This window comes from Epithele typhae, assembly GCF_022376455.1.
Source record: "Epithele typhae strain CBS 203.58 chromosome Unknown BXZ73scaffold_47, whole genome shotgun sequence".
Taxonomy (NCBI): domain Eukaryota; kingdom Fungi; phylum Basidiomycota; class Agaricomycetes; order Polyporales; family Epitheliaceae; genus Epithele; species Epithele typhae.
The window spans coordinates 268,458-285,520 of NW_025954238.1; the positions used below are offsets into that span (position 1 = coordinate 268,458).

The following is a 17,063-nucleotide window of genomic DNA, read 5'->3' on the forward strand; positions in this document are numbered from 1 at the left end:
TACATCATTGTCTCCGTGTCCCACCGACTGTTGTAGTCTGCTCAAATACCAAACGTCTATGCTTCTGACTCCACGAGGCCTCCGTGTATTGTAGCACACACGATTGCGCTAGACATCCTACTCCACCCCATTGTTCCCTTACAACGCTGTTCACTCGCAACGCATCACTGTAGCTTTGTTTTTTTTTTCACTCGACGTGATTTGTATGTTGAAGCATGCCGGTTGGAGACGCGAGAAACCTAGTCCACGTGATTGACGCGTCCCTTGATCTCACGACAAGACTCGTCATACAGTGTCCCACGGGTCCTTGAGACACCACGGGTCCTTGAGACAGACCACGATGACTCCTCTTGTACATGCTTACAATTGTTTAAAAAATGGTCTTTCAGTGCACAATGATGCACCTTGTAGTTAGAGTAATGATCCCAGCTGATTCCAGAGCCAGTTGAAATCATGAGAATATGTTTTCGCATTTCCGAGTGTGTGAGCAAACTTAAATGGCATATAATCATGAGTATGGAAACATCCTGAGCTCCGGAAATGCGAGGCATGACTTCCATTAACTCTAGCCCTCTCTCTGCGAGATTTCAGGCGATTATACCACAGGGCTGGTGATGCCGGGCATGTCCCGGGATTCCGGGGTCAACGGCGTCTGTTGGGCCGACATACACCTACCACGTGACACTCTCACACGGTGTCGCGTTGTGCTGTGTCGACTGGTCTCTCCGTGTCCTGCACAGAAACCTCACCCTGAATGAGCGAAATACATCACAGACTCGGACTCCTGTGTGATGGGGACGAGGAGGAGGACGGCATCGAGCACCACGACCGCGACTCAGGTGGATCAAGTGACTAGGCACCAACGCGCGCCGTGGGAGATCTATGATCTATTTCCCGAAATGGGCCGTCTCAAGGAGGGGTGGGTGCGGACTTCGGGACCATATGTCATATCCTGTTGGACTCGTCTCTCGCACATCGTATCCGCCCTAAAATATTCATCGAGGTAGCCACTATGTAGAGCTATGTAAATGCCAAAACGTGGTGGCAGCCGACCCGAAAACGCAGAGATATCGGCCGGAATGTTTTTCGCGTCTCAAGGACCCGTGGGACACTGTATCTCTCGCGTTCGCAGGCAGCCACCCTGCACACTGACTTCTCTCCCACCACCATGGCCAAGTGGAGGACCGTGCTCGTCGCCCTCGTCTTCGCCCAGCCGGTTGTCTGCGGTATCGACCACATACGCATCCTCGGGCCCCAGGCTGTCAACCTCTGGAAGCTCAACGCTGCACGGACACAGGCACACAGCGCCCACGACGCGCTCCTCGTCCAGTCCTCGGGGTACACCGGCGCGCCCGCGGCGGAGCTCGAGCGCAACGCGGACCTCGCACGCAAGTTCCCTGCGCAGTGGTTCGAGCAGCCACTCGACCACTTCGCGAACGGGAGCGAAACGTGGAAGCAGCGGTACTGGGTCAACACACGGCACTACGTCCCTGGCCCAGACTCGCCGGTGTTCGTGCTCGACGGAGGGGAGACGTCGGGGATGGACAGGCTGCCGTTCTTGGACACGGGGATCATGGAGATTCTGGCGCGGGCGACTGGTGGGATCGGGATCGTGTTGGAGCATAGGTGAGTGCGCATTCGCGACGAGGGAGTGCTCGTCCTGAACGTGTTCTGTTTGCTAGGTACTATGGTGCGTGACGAGCCTGCGTCCCCCACCGGAGATGCCGCTTAACGTATCGTTCCAGGCAAATCGCTCCCCGTCCAGAACCTCACTACGGATTCACTGCGGTGAGTTATCGTGCGTATGCCGCTCTCCGACGCTCTCCTACAACCCGCGCGTTTCCACCAGTTTCCTAAACAACGCGCAGTCCGCAGCGGACTCAGCCAACTTTATGGCCAACGTGAAGTTCAACGGTTTTGAAGAGGACCTCACCGCCCCCAAACATCCTTGGATCTACTATGGTGTGAGTGGATACACATTCCGAACGGCCATTGTGAACCCTCTAAGTTGATGTGTTGGATCAGGGATCGTATGCTGGCGCTCGGGCTGCGCATATGCGCGTTCTCTACCCGGAGCTCGTTTACGGTGCAATTGCCTCGAGTGGTGAGTCTCCGCCTACATCTCAGCAGCTCATGCCGCTTATGTTCATGCCCTTAGGTGTGACTCACGCAAGTCTTGAGAACTGGGAGTATATGGAAATCATTAGGAAGGCTGCGGACCTAAAATGCTCGGGCAACCTTCAGCTTTCCATTCAGATCATCGACAGCATGTTGGGCAAGCCCGTAGCTGGAAATGCCATCAAGGGGCTATTTGGTCTAGCCGGTTTGGAACATGACGAGGACTTTGCGTCTTTGGTTGAGGTATTGTCATTTGCATGATTACTCGTTCAAGCAATGTCTCTAACCATCGACGTCACGCAGAGTCCGCTCGGCCTCTGGCAAGCGAGGAACTGGGACCCTGAAGTTGGAAACCCGGGCTGGGACCTCTTCTGCGCCGCTCTAGATGGCAAATTCGAGGAAGATGCGGACATGCACATGGCTGCGTATGACGCCGAGCAAGACATGGTCAAGATTGCTGGCGATTTGATGGTTCCGGTCCCAGTTTACAACTACGCACGTTACATCAAGCAGGCAAGCTCTTTCCTTGTCCTCGCCGTGGGCTCATTCTGATGTTACGATGTTATGACGCAGAAATTTGTCGCGGCTTGCCCCAATGGTGACGTCGAGGAGGTAAGTCACATCAGTCGTTATGGAACGGCCCTGTCTCACGCAGACCACAGTGCTTCGGCTCGTTTGACGATTCAAAGTTCCTCGACACTGGCCTCGACCAAGAGTGGAGGCTGTGGCTATTCCAGGTTTGCACTGAGTGGGGATACTTCTCGGTCAGTCGCCCCTCACTTGTTGGAATCCTTGCTCACATTTTGCTGTCGACAGACTGCGCCTCCGGCAGGACACCCTCGCATCGTCTCCAGTCTACTCACCCTCGAGTACACGTCCATGATCTGCCGTCAGGTTGGTTGATATTCTCTGCCGTCAGGGCAAGTCTCATGTCTGCTTTCAGGCCTACCCCCCAGGAAAGCACTTCCAAGTACCAGCTTTCCCCAACTTGACAGCCGTGAACTCTTTGGGTGATTATGACATCGCCGCGGACCGTCTGGCCATCATTGACGGTGAAGGTGTGCCCCGTTATCATTCTCCCATCTCATAGATCTGCTCACACGTACATTCCCCACCGCAGTGGACCCATGGAGGCCCGTCACCCCACACAGCGACTACGCCAAGCCTCGGGAAGACACTATTCTGAGACCTTTCAAAGTCATCCGAGGTACGTCTCAAGGCCCGTCTATTCTTTATCGGGCCCTCACGATGATTGCAGGGGGCGTGCACCACTGGGACGAGAACGGACGCATGGAGCTCCAAGAGGAGCCGTCCCAGATTCAGATGATTCATGAGCAGATCATCATCTTCGTCGCGTCATGGCTGGAGGACTGGACGGCCGCCCGTCTGGCACGCTCTGTGGTGTAACCTGAGTCAGCCAATGTCATAGGATGCACAGTTGCGGCTGGTATTCATGGGGTGAAGTACGACTTTTATGCGCGCGGCACTGACCTGAAAGCTATGCCGCGTTGCCGTTGAGGCTCTGCCGTTTTGATTCCCGGCCCATCTATCCGCTGTCCATGGATACTACGTCAGAAGAGCGTGTTACTCGCGCGGGACTGGGAACACTGCGGTCCCAGATGTGGCTTTTAGACGCCCGTTCTCACAGCCCAAGACAGATATCTGGGCGCTTCCCGGGCTGTATATGTTCCATCCAAGTCCCGAACGGCGAGAGATTAAACTTGCTTTCTCCTGCCTCCGTCTTCGCCATGTACCGCGATACATTGCCGCAGCCTGCGCTCAAGAAGCTTGTTGGTCGGGATGCTGTCTCTGTCGCGGAGTACATGCAATCCGACGATTGCCGGAAAGTCTTCGTCATGGTGCGCGAGCATCTTATCTCGGCCGCGTCGGAGGCTGACGAAGGTCTCGATGCAACCAGCTAGGAGCAGGTAGACCAGGTTTATAGTCATGGAGTCGGTGATGTCTTCATTGCTCTCGCGTAGGTGTCAGCACTTCCGCGGGCATTCCCGACTTCCGATCTCCAGGAACAGGTAGGCTCAAATGTTTCTTGTGCACTACCGATGGCTCATAACTGCGCCTTAGGTCTTTATGTGCGTCCGTATGCTTGCTGTCAGGATACTACGCCGCACAATTGATCGTATCGACCACAGCACAACCTGGCAAAACTGAATCTTCCGTATCCCGAGGCCGTTTTTGAAATCAACTACTTCCGCAACAACCCGCTTCCATGTGCGCTCTGACGTCATTCGCCCATTCTTCTGCTTAATCCGTCTCTCAGTCTACACTCTCGCCCGCGAGCTATACCCCGGGAAGTTTCGCCCGACGCCCACCCATACTTTCGTAAAGCTCCTGGCCGACCACAAGCTCCTCGACACTTGTTTCACACAGAACATCGACACGCTGGAGCGTCAAGCCAATGTGCCCGGCCACCGCATTGTGGAGGCCCACGGCAGCTTCGCAGATCAACACTGTATCGAATGTCATCGGCCGTTCGACGGGCAGAGGCTCCGCGCGGCTATCGAGAAGAGCCAGGTCGCGCACTGCGACAAGTGCAAGGGTCTCGTCAAGCCAGACATCGTCTTCTTCGGCGAGTCGGTGCGCAAATTCCGCCATACGTCTCGTCTTCCCGCTCGTTCTCACGTCACGCCATCGGTACCCCACAGCTGCCCGCGCTCTTCCACCAGACGGTGCCGAAGCTGCGCGAGGCCGACCTGCTGATCGTCATTGGCACGTCGCTCAAGGTGAACCCGTTCGCGGCGCTGACCGGGTTCGTGCCGGACGACTGCCCGCGCGTGCTCATCAACATGGAGCGCGCGGGGGACATCGGCCGGCGCGCGGACGACGTCGTGCTGCTGGGGCGGTGCGACGACGTCGTGCGCGAGCTGGGCGCGGCGCTCGGCTGGGCGGACGAACTCGAGCGCGAGTGGGCGAAGACGGACGTGCTCGTGCCCCTGAAGAAGCTCGCGCGGTCGTCGCCGAGCGTGGAGGGCGCTGACTCGGCTGCGAAGGAGAACTTGGAAGGTGCGGCGAAGGAGGGGACGTTGGGGCTTGCGCCGGACGTTGTCGCGTCGCAGAAGCCCGACGCGTTTGTCGCGGGGGCTCCGGCGAAGGAAGAGGCGGAGGCGGAGAACGCGGAAGTGGAGGCGGAGGTTGAGAAGCTCGTCGACCAGATCGGCAAAGCGCTGGAGATCTCAGAAGGAGCGTCTGCCGGCGAGCAAGGAGGAGCGGCGGAGGACTCTCCGAAGGCGACGGACGATGTGTCGGTCCCAGTGGCGAAGAGCCGGCCACCGACGTCGGAGTCCGCGACGGACCGCGAGGAGGAGACGGCGAAGGAGAAGCTGTAGCGAGGGTCAGACCATTTTTTCGCTTGTACGTGCACCAGCACCTCACGGATGGATGATCCTTTGTCTCGACGTCCGGTGTTCTACTCCGCGCAGGGCGGTACAGCGCTACTGGGAACGGGGAAGACGGTTCGAAAGCGCGCAACGGGCAGGGCACTGAAACCTACTTCCGACAGATATCTCTGCTGTAAACGTTAACCTCAGTGGGCGGCAGTCCGACATGGGAACATCCTTATGTACCTGCCTGCCGCACTGACGCGCTCGTTCTCACCGGCGACCATCTACTCACGTCCCGTCAGCCACGCCTCCCCGCCAGTCCCCTGTGAGTTCACGTCCGCACTTCCGCTCAGAATTGCGCGCAGGCCACATACTGGCCACTTTCAACACTGATACCTCCCGGGCCTCACAGGTTCGCCGGTATCCAACGTGTACCTGCCCCGCCTCGTGTACGAGCTTTCCATCCACGAGGTTCCGCGGCTCCACGCATCCCACCGCAAACATGGACGACGAGGATGAGCTTCTCATGCTCTACGATGGCCCTACCGTTGTGCTCGAGGATCGGGATGTACGTTCGATCGCGAAGTACATGAAGTCCCCACAGTGCAAGCGAGTGTTTGTGATAGTAAGACTCAGTGAGCCTGCGCAAAAATTGCCTATCTTCTCACCTCCATTTTTCTTCTACAGCTTGGTTCAGGTGAGCGGTTGCACTTCGATAGGCGCTGAAAGGCCGCAGGCTGAGCAGAGCGTAGGTGTCAGTGTGGCCTCCGGAATCCCAGACTTCAAATCGCCAAAGACAGGTATGAAATGTTGCTCTTGTGTCTGATCAATGCGGGACTGATCATTGGCTTTGGTGCAGGACTATATGTATGTACATGTGGACCTAGAGCATCCCGCAGAGCGACTGTTGACCTGAGCATGGCAGGCCAGCCTCGCCCAACTCAACCTCCCCTACCCCCGCGCAGTCCTCGAGCTCAACTATTTCCGCTTCAACCCGCTTCCATGTGCGTGCTCCCGCTATGACGTCTGAACCCGCGGTGACCCATACATTTCCCCTCGTCACGCGACCACTCGCCATGCGCTTCCTCAACGCTTCCCAGTCTACAAATTCACGCGCGAGCTGTATCCGCGCCGATTCCGGCCCACGCTCACCCACAGCTTCGTGAAGCTCCTCGCAGACCGCGGGCTCCTGCATACGTGCTTCACGCAGAACATCGACACGTTGGAGCGGCAGGCGGGGATCCCCCCGGAGCAACTCGTTGAGGCGCATGGCTCCTTCGCGTCGCAGCGCTGCATCGACTGCAAGCGGCCCGTCGATGACGAGCGCATGCGCGCGGCGCTCGAGGAGGGCAGGGTGCTCTACTGCGAGAATGCGGCCTGCAAGGGGCTGGTGAAGCCCGACGTGGTCTTCTTCGGAGAATCAGTCAGCGGGTCTTGCTCCTTCTCAGCGGGAAGCACTCACCGAATTGCCCGCCCACAGATGCCTGAAGCGCTCGCGGGCTCGATGCCCAAGATCGACAGCGCGGACCTGCTCTTCGTGGTCGGCACCTCGCTCACCGTGCAGCCCTTCGCGAAGCTGGCCGCCCTCGCTCCTGCGCACTGCCCACGCGTGCTCATCAACCTCGATTTCGCGGGCGACATCGGCATGCGCCCGGACGACGTGCTCCTCTTCGGCAAGTGCGACGACGTCCTCCGCGACCTCGCGCGCGCGCTCGACTGGGAAGAGGATCTGGACGCGGAGTGGGTCAAGACCGCGCTGTCACCGGACGCTGCGCCGCCGCCGTTCCCCGTCCCGGAGAACGTGAACGTGCTGCGGGCGGTCGCGCCACACGAACAAGTAGAAATGGGCAAGGCGGGGTCGCCGGGCACGAACACACCGACGTCCGCAGAGTGGGCTGAGAAGCTCGTCGTCACCGAGTCGCTCTCGGAGCGACTCCGGATGGCGCTGGAGTCGTCAGAGAAGATCGTTCCCCTCCTTGAGGACGCAGCGGTGGCGTTCGCCGCGCGGACGCTGAGCGCGGAGGAGCTCGTGTGGGCGTCGAACGTTGCGTGCGAGTCGCCTGTAAATGATGGTTTACTCGGTGTGGGCGTGCCGGCGATAGCGGTGATGAGCGAGTCTTGATATAGGCAGGCAGGGACATTCTTTGGGACATTCCTCGGACGGCTTCGCTTATATTTCAATATGGGTCTCTCCTGCTCTGTCTGTATTTGATACATTCTCCTTTGCTTCTATACAAGTCACGTACGCTCCTTGTCATACCAATTAGAATATGCAAAGGGCAGTCAATGCAACGCACTCACTAGAACAAAGATGATTTCAGGAAGTTGACTGCCTCATCGAACAAGCCACCAGGGCCGCCAAACTCATCTTCCGCAGTTGGATCGTAGTCGAACGAATGTTCTTTGTCTTTGACAACTCTGAGGGTGGACCGCACACCTGCGTTCTCCAACAGACCATGGAGCCGCTGGGACTCATCCAGGAACACGGCGGTGTCAGTCGACCCGTGAATGATGAACATGGGTGGGAGATCAGCGGACACGCAGAATTGGGGGAAGAGGATACGATGTTGAACTGGTATGACTTCCTCTTTGGGGGGGTCCACATCCTGCCTAGTGGAAACCAGGGCCACGCTGAGGCTAGGCTCGTGCTGACCGGTGTAGTAGTCCAAGAAGGTGCCTGTCTGCAGGTAGAGACGTCCTGCAAGCATTCGAGGATTGGCCGGGTAGCCGGGTATGTGATACGTTGGAGGATGGTATGCCAAGGGCGAGTCTGCGAGGGGTGGGAGGTGGGCAGACGCGGGATGAACAAACTCAGCGAAGTCGGCAATGTCAAGTAACTCGCGGCCACGGAAGAAAGGCTTGAGCTTTTTGTCTAGATATTGCCCTGTCTGCATTTTCAATCAGTCTCAAGCTTGGGTCCAGATCAAAGACAAGACCGCCTACCAGTAGATTACCACCCATTCCATACAGGGAGAGAACAGCTTTGGGTTGTGGCGACGCATGGATCGCGGCGAGATATGCGCAAAGACCTCCTGCACTGCTTCCTGCGACAGCGATGGCATCTGAGGCTATTTCGAAAGACGGCTGGTCAAGAGTGAGCTCTCGAATGCGAGGGTTGACACCGTCTTGTAGAAATTTGAAGAGATCCTTGACGTCGCTCAAGATGTCATGTCCAGTAGATGGAGGGATGAGCCGGTAGTCGGCAGAGATAAAGGCCATGCCGGAAGACACAACGCGTTCTGTTAGATCCCGAGAGCACCAGACGAGCGATGGAAATCAGCCTTGCAGAGCGTTGGCTACTAGAACACACAGCCAGGCACGAATAGTACGCACGATGGAGCCAGGTGGGGAACCAACTCTTCCGGTTTCCAACTACGAGTGAGCCTCCATGGAAGTAGACCACTGCAGGACACTTGGGCCGAGAGTCCCTGGCGTGTGGGGGCGTCGGGAGGTAGATGTCGATGTCGATAGCAAGGTTGTCGACAACTTTGTATACCATGGTCATCGGCTCACTGGGAGGTCTCGTAGGTGGTGTATATGCCATGGTTTGGCGAATTGGGTCGCGCAGCAGAGCCAGAAGAAAACAGTCAGGAGAAAGGTGAAGGCAATTGAACGCCGCGTTCGGCTCAGCTTGACACAGGAGGACGTCCCGCAAGGGCGGGGGGAGGAGAGGAAAGCTTGAGACGCGTTGACCCCGTGCGCGCCGCGGACGCGACGCGCTCCTGCCACTGCCAGGCTCCCACACGCGTCTTCGAAGCGTTCGCCGCTTGACCTCTCCTTTCCCTATCCCCTCCTGCTGCCTGATTCATGGCCGCCCCACTCTCTCTAGAACAGCAAGTCGGCAACAAATGGAACCACTCATTTGCTCGACTCAATCGCGGAGAGCCAGGGGTTTCGGGCCTTATATCCTTCAGCGAGGTCCGCCACTCAACTCCCTCTCCCTGATCGTGACCGGCACCGACACCTGCTCTTCTATATGCGCTAGGCGTGGCGAACCACCACAGATTTTCTGTATCCGAGGAACTTGAACGACCCTCCTTCCGCCCTCAGGCAATATAGTGAGCATTCCTCGCCGACCTTTCCTGCGTCCACGGTACTAATCTCGAACCCAAGACGTCCAAGACGTCAGGGCATCCTTTGACACTCTGAGCAAGGCGAAAATGCTTCCACTTCTCATGGAAAACTTTCTGGGTTAGTAAGTAGTCTGTTCCAGCACCCGTCTATCTTCTAAACCCTCTGGGCGATCTAGAGAACATGCGACAGCAGCAACATCTCATAGAGGAAGAGATAGAGGCTTTCATGGAGGAGTACCAAGTACGTGCCGTCTCGCCTACCATGCCTGCACTGCCGTTGAGGTTGAGCAGGAAACACGGTCTCCAGAGTCAATAGGGAACATGTTGTTCAGGCTAGTCGACTGGTACAGGGCATGGTCACCTATACCAGAGTGAGTCCCCTCTTCGCGGCCCCCATTGAAGCGGTCACCCACCTTTATTGCTTGCTCTACATAGGCTCGGCAGCACTCTCCTCTCTGCGTACACCCTTGGCTTTCAGACCCAGATCTACTCGATATTTCCACCACTGTTCTCCGAAGGTTTCAAGGCTCTCATTGCGTCCACGTTCGACTTGGTCACCCAGCCGGCGGCCGAACCACCAACCATATGGTCAGCTGCTCCAGCACGCCCAGACCTTCCGCTATGGGCCGCATGTGAAATGCTAGGCTTGTTGGACCGGTACGAGTCGCTCATCGCGAGCGTATGCTACGAGTACATCGAAGCACACGTGATGGAGACCTGCAAGCGCAAGTGGGATGAGTCCATGCTCTCGGCCCTGAGAGATTGGATGGCAGAGAAGGTGGTTCCATGGATGGTGATGCCATACGCCAGAGGGGCAAGGACTTGTGAGTACTGTTGGTCTCCGGAACGAGCAGGTTTATCGAAACAAATTATAGCGGACGAGGCACGGTCTATGCTTCAAGGGGTAGGCTCTAGATTCGACTATCATGTGTGTAGAACACTCTGTGACCTACGGTATGTGTCTTCCTGTCGTCGCGGATAATGGAACTCTCTGAAGTAGCATTTTAGGACGGAGGAAATCTTCGATATCATCATCGACTTTCCAGACTCGACACCTGCACTGCAGGACATCAAAGTATGTCGCTATGTCGTGTCGTTTATGGATGTACTCAACAATTCTCTGAAGGAGTGCTTAGTACGGGTCGACCAACGAAGTCAACTAGTCAGCACGCTGCGTAAAGCGTAAGTGTCGCTCCCGCTTCCGAGTGGCACATACTCATCAGTGACGCAGGAACAACAAGCGTCTACTTCACCCCGGTGCTGATACCAAGGACATCATCACCCAATATGTCTCGATAATTAGATGTCTGCGCCTCATAGACCCTCCAGGCGTGCTGCTGTACAAAGTGGCAGATCCCATCCGCAAATACCTAAGGTAAGAGTGTTTTCATCTTCGTGACTTTCTTCTAAACCTTGCATAGAGGGCGACCAGATACCATTCGATGTATCGTAGCAAGTCTTGTAGGAGATGGAGAGAGTGGTGACTCGCTTGTAGACGAGAACGAGCCAATCCAGCCCCTACAGCAGCGCCAAGCGGACGATTTCACCGACCCGAACTGGGAGCCTGACCCGATAGATGCTGGCCCAGGTATGTTCGTTTCCTTCCACTAGATTCAGTAAGGTTGACACACTCGTGATAGATTTCCGCACGAACAAGCCCACCGACGTCATCAGCACCCTTGTCAGTATCTACGACTCCAAGGACCTCTTCGTGAAAGAACTGCAAGTCCTCCTGGCCCAACGATTACTGGCGGTCACAGATGGCAACTACGAGCGAGAGGTGAGATTGAATTGTCAGAAAGCTTTACGGGTTACAAACGTAATCTTGAACAGCGCCGGAACATCGAAATTCTCAAGATCAGGTTCGGAGAGGCTGCATTGCAAGTGTGTGAGGTCATGTTGCGCGACATGACTGACTCTCGACGAGTCGACCAGCATGTTCAGTCACGGAAACCGGTGCGTTATACTGTGCCATCCTTTCGATTTTGCTGTTGACTTCTTTGCACAGATGCCGATACACCCTACTATCGTGTCGCGTCACTTCTGGCCTCCGTTGCAAGCCAGCAACCTGAACATGTCAGGCACGTTCAAAGAGTGAGTGGAGCATCTCATCTCATATGCACACCTTCTGACCTCAATGGTCCTCTCCAGCATGCAAGACGAGTACGCGAAGGAGTTCCATACCTTTAAGCCCGACAAGCGGCTCTACTGGCTCCCGCATCTCGGCACGATCACTTTGGAGATCGAGCTCCAAGATCGCACAGTCAACGCGGAAGTGCAGCCTGTTGAGGGTGCCATCATCGAGCTTTTCTCTCGCAAAGGCATGCTCGTGCCTCCTGTTGCATCTCCCCACGCGCGCTGCTAACTCATAGTTCAGACACGTGGAACGCCGCGGACATCGCTACGGAGCTCAAAATCACTCAGCCTGCCGTTCTGAAGGGTGTGGGCACGTGGGTCGACCTTGGGGTGCTCAAGGAAGACGAGGTGAACTTGTACCGGCTGCTAGAGATCGCTGAAGACAGCCCAGAGGGGCCGAAGCCCACCACTCGCACGAGTGCGTTATTTCTTTCGTCTCACAGTGTACGGACCCGCTGACGCTCGTTTGCAGTGACGGCGGAGGAAGCTCCCACGGTAATGACGGTGCAGGAACAACAAGCGGAGCAGATGAAGGTGTATTGGAAGGTGCTGTCCCTCGGTTTTGCGTACAATGATATGTGCTGCGTTGCTGATGGTCGTGTTCAGTTTGTCGAAGGGATGCTCACGAACCTCGGCTCCCTGGACCTCTCGCGCATTCACAACATGCTCAAGCTTGCGCAGGGATACGACCGCACCATTGAACAGCTCGGGGAGTTCATGGAGGCCGCGAGGCGAGAAGGGCTGGTCTTGGTCAAAGACGGGATGTGGAAGCTGAATCGATAATGCTATGTGTATATCAGTCTGTTGTAACATTATATAGTGATGTTCGGTGATGGAAAGGACCTGCATCACTGATTTGTGACCCCTCTACGTCCTGTGCTTACTAAACAGTATCTCATTACACGTCGGCAGACTCAGTATCCCAGAGAGATAGAGAGATAATTGAAGCAACAAAGTATTACATTGCCGGAGTGCTGGAGAAGCGGTACATTACAACAAGTGCTGTGCTACAATCCAAGGGGGCGCTGGAGTATCGCTAGATGGTAGGTAGAGTTAGAGGTAAAGACAGGTATACAGATGTCATTAGGTCATGAATGTTAGACAATAAGGCACAAATCGAGCATGTTGAAATCGCAGTGACCGCCGCAGCGGTCTCCAGGTACTTCATCCTCACTCCACATAGGTCTCGGTGCCCGCGGTCCACACCGCGCGCGGGACGTACTCGAGAGTCGGGTCCTCCATGCGCGTCTTGACAGACACGTGGAACTTCGGCGCCGCGGGCAGCTGACGGCCCTGCCCATAGTGTCCAGGGAACCTGCAACGACCCACTTTCAGTTCCCCTTTCCCTGCATGACGGCTGGGCGGCTGAAAAACGCACCACCACTTCGTCACCCACGTCCCGTCGGCATCCTGCGCCGAGTACGTGAGCGGGATGGCCTCGAGCAGCCACCAAGCCTTGTCTATCTGCAGCTGGTCGAAGATCGGCTGAAGCGCGTCCGCCATCGGGCCGGTTGAGTTCCCCGCCGCGTCGCGGTCCTTCACCGGCAGGGTTGGGGCCTCAGAGTCGAGCCGCGTGCGGCGGGGCGCGGGCACGACCGTCGACCCAGGGGGCGCAAGGACGGCTTCGGGAATGCCCACGCGCGCGAGCGCGGCGGAGTCGAACTCGATGCCGCACTGCGCGAGCACGACCTGGTGCACCATCCAGAAGAGCGGGATGTTCGCGAGCGAGTGCACGGTGTCGGACGAGACGGAGCCGCCACCGACGTCTGTGCGCACGGGAGGAGTAGGGATGAGCGCCGATGAGAGACCGTGCAGGCACAACGCGACACGTACCAGAGTGGCAGCCCGCGAACCACACCTCGAGCACGTCGCACGCGCCCGCGTCTGCAACGTCCCTGGGCGCGGGGCCCACGACGTCCGCCGCCTCCGCAGACGCGTCCTCCGCGCTCGTGTGCGACGGGGGCGCCGCTGCGGCCGCGGCCTCGAGGTCGACGGGCTCGGCGCGGACCTTGGGCTTCTCCGTCGTCGTCGCGTTCTTGCGTGCCGCCTTCGGGAACTTGCCCACGAAAGCGTTCAGGCTCTTCTGACGGAGCGCCTTCGGCTTGCTCACTCGCTTGCCCTCTACCGCGGTTTCTCCCTCCGCAGCGGCGCCGCCCTCGTTCTCGGGGACAGCGGCAGGAGATGAGGGGTCCTCGGAATCGCTAGGAGCGGGCTTGATGTCTTCACCAGCCTCAATGTCGCTCTGCCGCTTGGCCGCGGCCCGCATCGAGCGAAGCCCGCGCAGGCTGAACATGGACGACGTGGGCCCGTCTGACGGCGTCGCAGTTCGATGGTACAAGTTCGGGAGGAATTTGACGCGGTGCTGGAAGCGGCACAGACCGCGTAAACAGACAGCCGCAACGCGAATGGAGAACTGGCGAGTCGAGACCGACCTCGTCGAGCGAGAGCGCTTGGCGGAAGGTCTTGATCGTCGCGTTCGTGGTCGTGAACGGGAGAGTTCGGCTCATGATTACGCCAGTGCTCGAGACCGTCTCCCTGTGTGCCGCGTCGCCGTGTGTCAGCTCGCAGGGGCCGAGGCGTCGAAGAATTTGCACCCCCGTAGGAGGGGCGGCAGAGGCGCGCTTACCAGACGCCGACAAATTCGATCTGCACCTCGCGGCAAAAGCTTTGCTTGAAACCGGCCGCCAGAGAAATGCTGGCCTCATCCGTCTTCTTGTAGAGGTTGTACGCGAATGGGATCTGCTCGAGGTTGTCCTTAGGGAGGAGTCCGATCTGTGCGCGTCACGCGTCTGCATCAGTATCCGGACATGGTTCGGAGGCGCTAGCGAAATATTCGCACTGACCTTGTGCAGAATTCCAGCCAGAGCTCGTGCCGTGTACGCGCCACGCGAGAATCCTGGGCGAAGAGAAGAACGTGGTGAGCTGCGCGCCCGTATAAAGGTCGGAGCTGCGCACCGAAGATACAGATCTTGTCGCCGGGTGTCCAATTCTGCATCAGGAACTGGTAGCCCTGACGAACGTGCTCATCCAAGTACCTAATTGCAGTCGCTCAGCTCGGGCACTGCGGGGAGTTAGGGTGTGCTGCGGAATACGCACCATGCGAAGGCTTCGTCGAGTATCTTGGCACACCATTGGAAAAGTGGGGAGACGACTCCGGGATTGAAATAAGTCCCGACACCTGGCTATATGCGATATCGATTTAGCTGCCATGTGGACCATTCTAGGGAGAGAGATCTACCGACCTGATAGTAGCAGAGCTGCTGCTGAGTCGAGTCGTCCTTCTTCAGCAGAGAGTAGAATTTGACGACGTTGGTGTTCTGGGTGGGGTATGTGAGACTGGGTACCCAGAGGAAATGGTGGAAGCTCACCTCGCCGTCGAACTGGTTAGAAGTGCCGTCGAAGCAAAGTACGAGCGTACGAGGCGTGCGGGCCTGGCTGCCGGTGGCTTCAGCACTGGGGGTTCGGCCCCAGGAGAGCATCGTGTGCTGGGGTCGTGTGCGGGACGTCGGTGGAGGTTCTTATGAGGTGGGCTTGGTTAGTCTGATGAAGGGGCAAGGAACGACAGGGTGCCAGGCGTGAGAGTGAACGATAGACGGAAGGAGTGGCCTGGGAGTAGGAAGTGGGCAGCCGGAGGGGTCTCGTGCGAGCTTATGAGGGGCAGAAGCAGGGTGCATGAATATGGCAACCGCGTATGGCGGAGGCAAGGCAACACGTTTGCCAGCTGACTGGCCAGGCTCCCAGTCCACCCTGGCCGTTGATGGGTCGATGCACGGAAGCCCAGCGACCACCACTGGAACCCATCAGCCTTGTCTTCGCTTTCGCCAGCGAGCCACGTGGGTCTGTCAGCAGTCCAGACGTCAGTTCTATGGCACCAAATCGCCCGGTGCTGCGGGTTGAAGGTGTCGCGTTCGTCCGGGGCCGTGGTGGCGTACACGAAGCAAGAAGCAGGGGAGGAGAATGGGATCGACGCCCGAAGTGAGCACTGCGCACATGCGCCGAGCACATACAATCTGTATTTACTTAATAGCTCTTCTTACGCTGCCTTCTTAGCTCAGTGGTAGAGCGCGCCACTCGTAGGTCGAGGTTATGGTGAGGTCGGTTGTTCAATCCAGCCAGGAGGCATCGACGCTGCGGAAGTTTTTGCGTCCATTTGGACGGTGATCGATTGCAAAAGCACCAGTATCGAGCCGTTGACGTGTTCTGGTTGGCGGCGCGTAGAAGGACAATCGGGGAAGCTTGGCTGGTCGAAACATCAACAATGTTGTGTCAATCTTAGCAGAAGCCGTTAACAAAGACATACCTCATCTCCGGTCATTGGCGCTTATTGGAAGGTCTTAAGCTTACACACTGAACACCAGCTCTCGAGTTTGAGAGCGCGCCTCGACAGTCCACTCCCAAGATCAATCCCGTAGCTTGAGGATATGTCTTCGTTGGCAATCCATGAGAATACGTCCTTCAAAAGGCTGCGCCAGATCGTCGCTTAGCGCACTGCCTGCCTCCGCAGTAAGTAACGACCCTGTTCAGAGGATATGCCCAAAATTCCACGCCGGAGTCCCTCCCCCACTAGCAAGAACCCAAGTCCGTCCTCACAATCACAGCCATGGTATACTGCGCTTACTATGAATGTTTTACTATGGGTCTGACATGTTCACCAGTCCAGTCCATCCCTCCCTCCAGAGCTCATGGATCTCATCATCGCACATATATGGCCGGACAAGTCCACACTCTCTGTATGCGCTCTCGTCTGTCGATCATGGGTCGTGTCAGCTAGACACCAGCTTCTACTGGAGCTATGCGTTGCCGTTGACACGCCGACGTACCGTTCGCTGCGCGAGCAAGTCGTACGATACCATTCCGACACCATGGCGCCTTTCCGACGCTCTACTCGCCATCTCGCGTTCTCCCAGCGATCTGGCGGTCACCAGGTTGTCCCCATCCCTGCTTTTTTGCACGACTTCGCCGATAACTTTCCCAATATCACCAACTTGTCCATATCCCGCGTATCCTGGGTTGAACATCCACCACATCCCTCTACTTACGCCGTCTTCACTCGTTACTCATCCGTGCGAACGCTTTCATTCTACCGTTGCTCACTCCCTTCTTTCCGCACCCTATGGACAATCATTCGCGTTCTGCCTTCGCTCTCGGAGTTGTATCTCAGGCAATGCGGATCCCCGGGCCTGTCTTCCGCCCGCCTCGAGAACGCTACGTTACGCCCTTACCATCTACCAGCATTAACGCGCCTGCACTTCGACGGAGTCAACGCCGCTCAAGAACCCCTATTAACGCAGTTGATTCTCCATTTGGCTCAAACCCCTACTCGCCTCGCCTTGATTTCACTCAGGATCACCTCTCCAGTACGCTACCAGCAGACTGTGGACATCTCTACCCTCATTCA

The 17,063-nt window shown here is 57.1% G+C and overlaps 7 protein-coding genes and 1 non-coding gene across 8 annotated transcripts; 6 read left to right on the top strand and 2 right to left on the bottom strand.

Moving 5' to 3' along the window:
• Positions 1-1,168: 1,168 nt before the first annotated feature.
• BXZ73DRAFT_51245 (peptidase S28) lies at positions 1,169-3,525 on the top strand (the record flags this gene model as incomplete). Its single annotated transcript, XM_048020593.1, has 13 exons — positions 1,169-1,626; positions 1,683-1,690; positions 1,746-1,788; positions 1,850-1,964; positions 2,026-2,104; positions 2,159-2,361; positions 2,422-2,646; positions 2,692-2,730; positions 2,781-2,882; positions 2,935-3,012; positions 3,062-3,176; positions 3,239-3,325; positions 3,377-3,525. 13 exons carry the CDS (start codon positions 1,169-1,171, stop codon positions 3,523-3,525), a joined length of 1,701 nt encoding a protein of 566 aa, XP_047875158.1.
• A 380-nt stretch (positions 3,526-3,905) lies between these two features.
• Positions 3,906-5,057, top strand: BXZ73DRAFT_22326 (DHS-like NAD/FAD-binding domain-containing protein; the record flags this gene model as incomplete). The annotated part of the gene is made up of 7 exons (XM_048017644.1): positions 3,906-3,977; positions 4,037-4,046; positions 4,101-4,148; positions 4,201-4,208; positions 4,269-4,347; positions 4,397-4,713; positions 4,782-5,057. Coding segments are annotated over 7 exons (810 nt in total), but the record flags the coding sequence as incomplete, so codon positions are not given.
• Positions 5,058-5,958: 901 nt separating this feature from the next.
• BXZ73DRAFT_104091 (DHS-like NAD/FAD-binding domain-containing protein) lies at positions 5,959-7,578 on the top strand (the record flags this gene model as incomplete). Its single annotated transcript, XM_048015790.1, has 7 exons — positions 5,959-6,081; positions 6,144-6,153; positions 6,209-6,256; positions 6,316-6,323; positions 6,382-6,460; positions 6,557-6,879; positions 6,937-7,578. 7 exons carry the CDS (start codon positions 5,959-5,961, stop codon positions 7,576-7,578), a joined length of 1,233 nt encoding a protein of 410 aa, XP_047875160.1.
• Positions 7,579-7,756: 178 nt separating this feature from the next.
• On the bottom strand, positions 7,757-8,961 carry BXZ73DRAFT_91577 (alpha/beta-hydrolase; the record flags this gene model as incomplete). The annotated part of the gene is made up of 3 exons (XM_048026026.1): positions 7,757-8,344; positions 8,400-8,695; positions 8,790-8,961. 3 exons carry the CDS (start codon positions 8,959-8,961, stop codon positions 7,757-7,759), a joined length of 1,056 nt encoding a protein of 351 aa, XP_047875161.1.
• Positions 8,962-9,263: 302 nt separating this feature from the next.
• BXZ73DRAFT_91578 (uncharacterized protein) lies at positions 9,264-12,448 on the top strand (the record flags this gene model as incomplete). The annotated part of the gene is made up of 18 exons (XM_048026027.1): positions 9,264-9,374; positions 9,442-9,514; positions 9,570-9,647; positions 9,706-9,770; positions 9,821-9,900; positions 9,965-10,353; positions 10,405-10,483; positions 10,538-10,604; positions 10,656-10,711; positions 10,761-10,904; positions 10,951-11,117; positions 11,170-11,309; positions 11,363-11,485; positions 11,538-11,623; positions 11,681-11,850; positions 11,907-12,083; positions 12,138-12,211; positions 12,272-12,448. 18 exons carry the CDS (start codon positions 9,264-9,266, stop codon positions 12,446-12,448), a joined length of 2,256 nt encoding a protein of 751 aa, XP_047875162.1.
• A 387-nt stretch (positions 12,449-12,835) lies between these two features.
• On the bottom strand, positions 12,836-15,144 carry BXZ73DRAFT_51265 (uncharacterized protein; the record flags this gene model as incomplete). The annotated part of the gene is made up of 11 exons (XM_048020596.1): positions 12,836-12,980; positions 13,044-13,431; positions 13,499-13,770; positions 13,957-14,027; positions 14,098-14,200; positions 14,292-14,437; positions 14,509-14,561; positions 14,621-14,700; positions 14,762-14,847; positions 14,908-14,982; positions 15,034-15,144. 11 exons carry the CDS (start codon positions 15,142-15,144, stop codon positions 12,836-12,838), a joined length of 1,530 nt encoding a protein of 509 aa, XP_047875163.1.
• Positions 15,145-15,705: 561 nt separating this feature from the next.
• Positions 15,706-15,787, top strand: BXZ73DRAFT_t152. Its single transcript has one exon. It is a non-coding gene; the product is annotated as a tRNA-Thr (tRNA).
• Positions 15,788-16,323: 536 nt separating this feature from the next.
• BXZ73DRAFT_20949 (uncharacterized protein) lies at positions 16,324-16,593 on the top strand (the record flags this gene model as incomplete). Its single annotated transcript, XM_048017612.1, has 1 exon — positions 16,324-16,593. A coding segment is annotated over one exon (270 nt), but the record flags the coding sequence as incomplete, so codon positions are not given.
• Between the last annotated feature and the right edge of the window lie 470 nt (positions 16,594-17,063).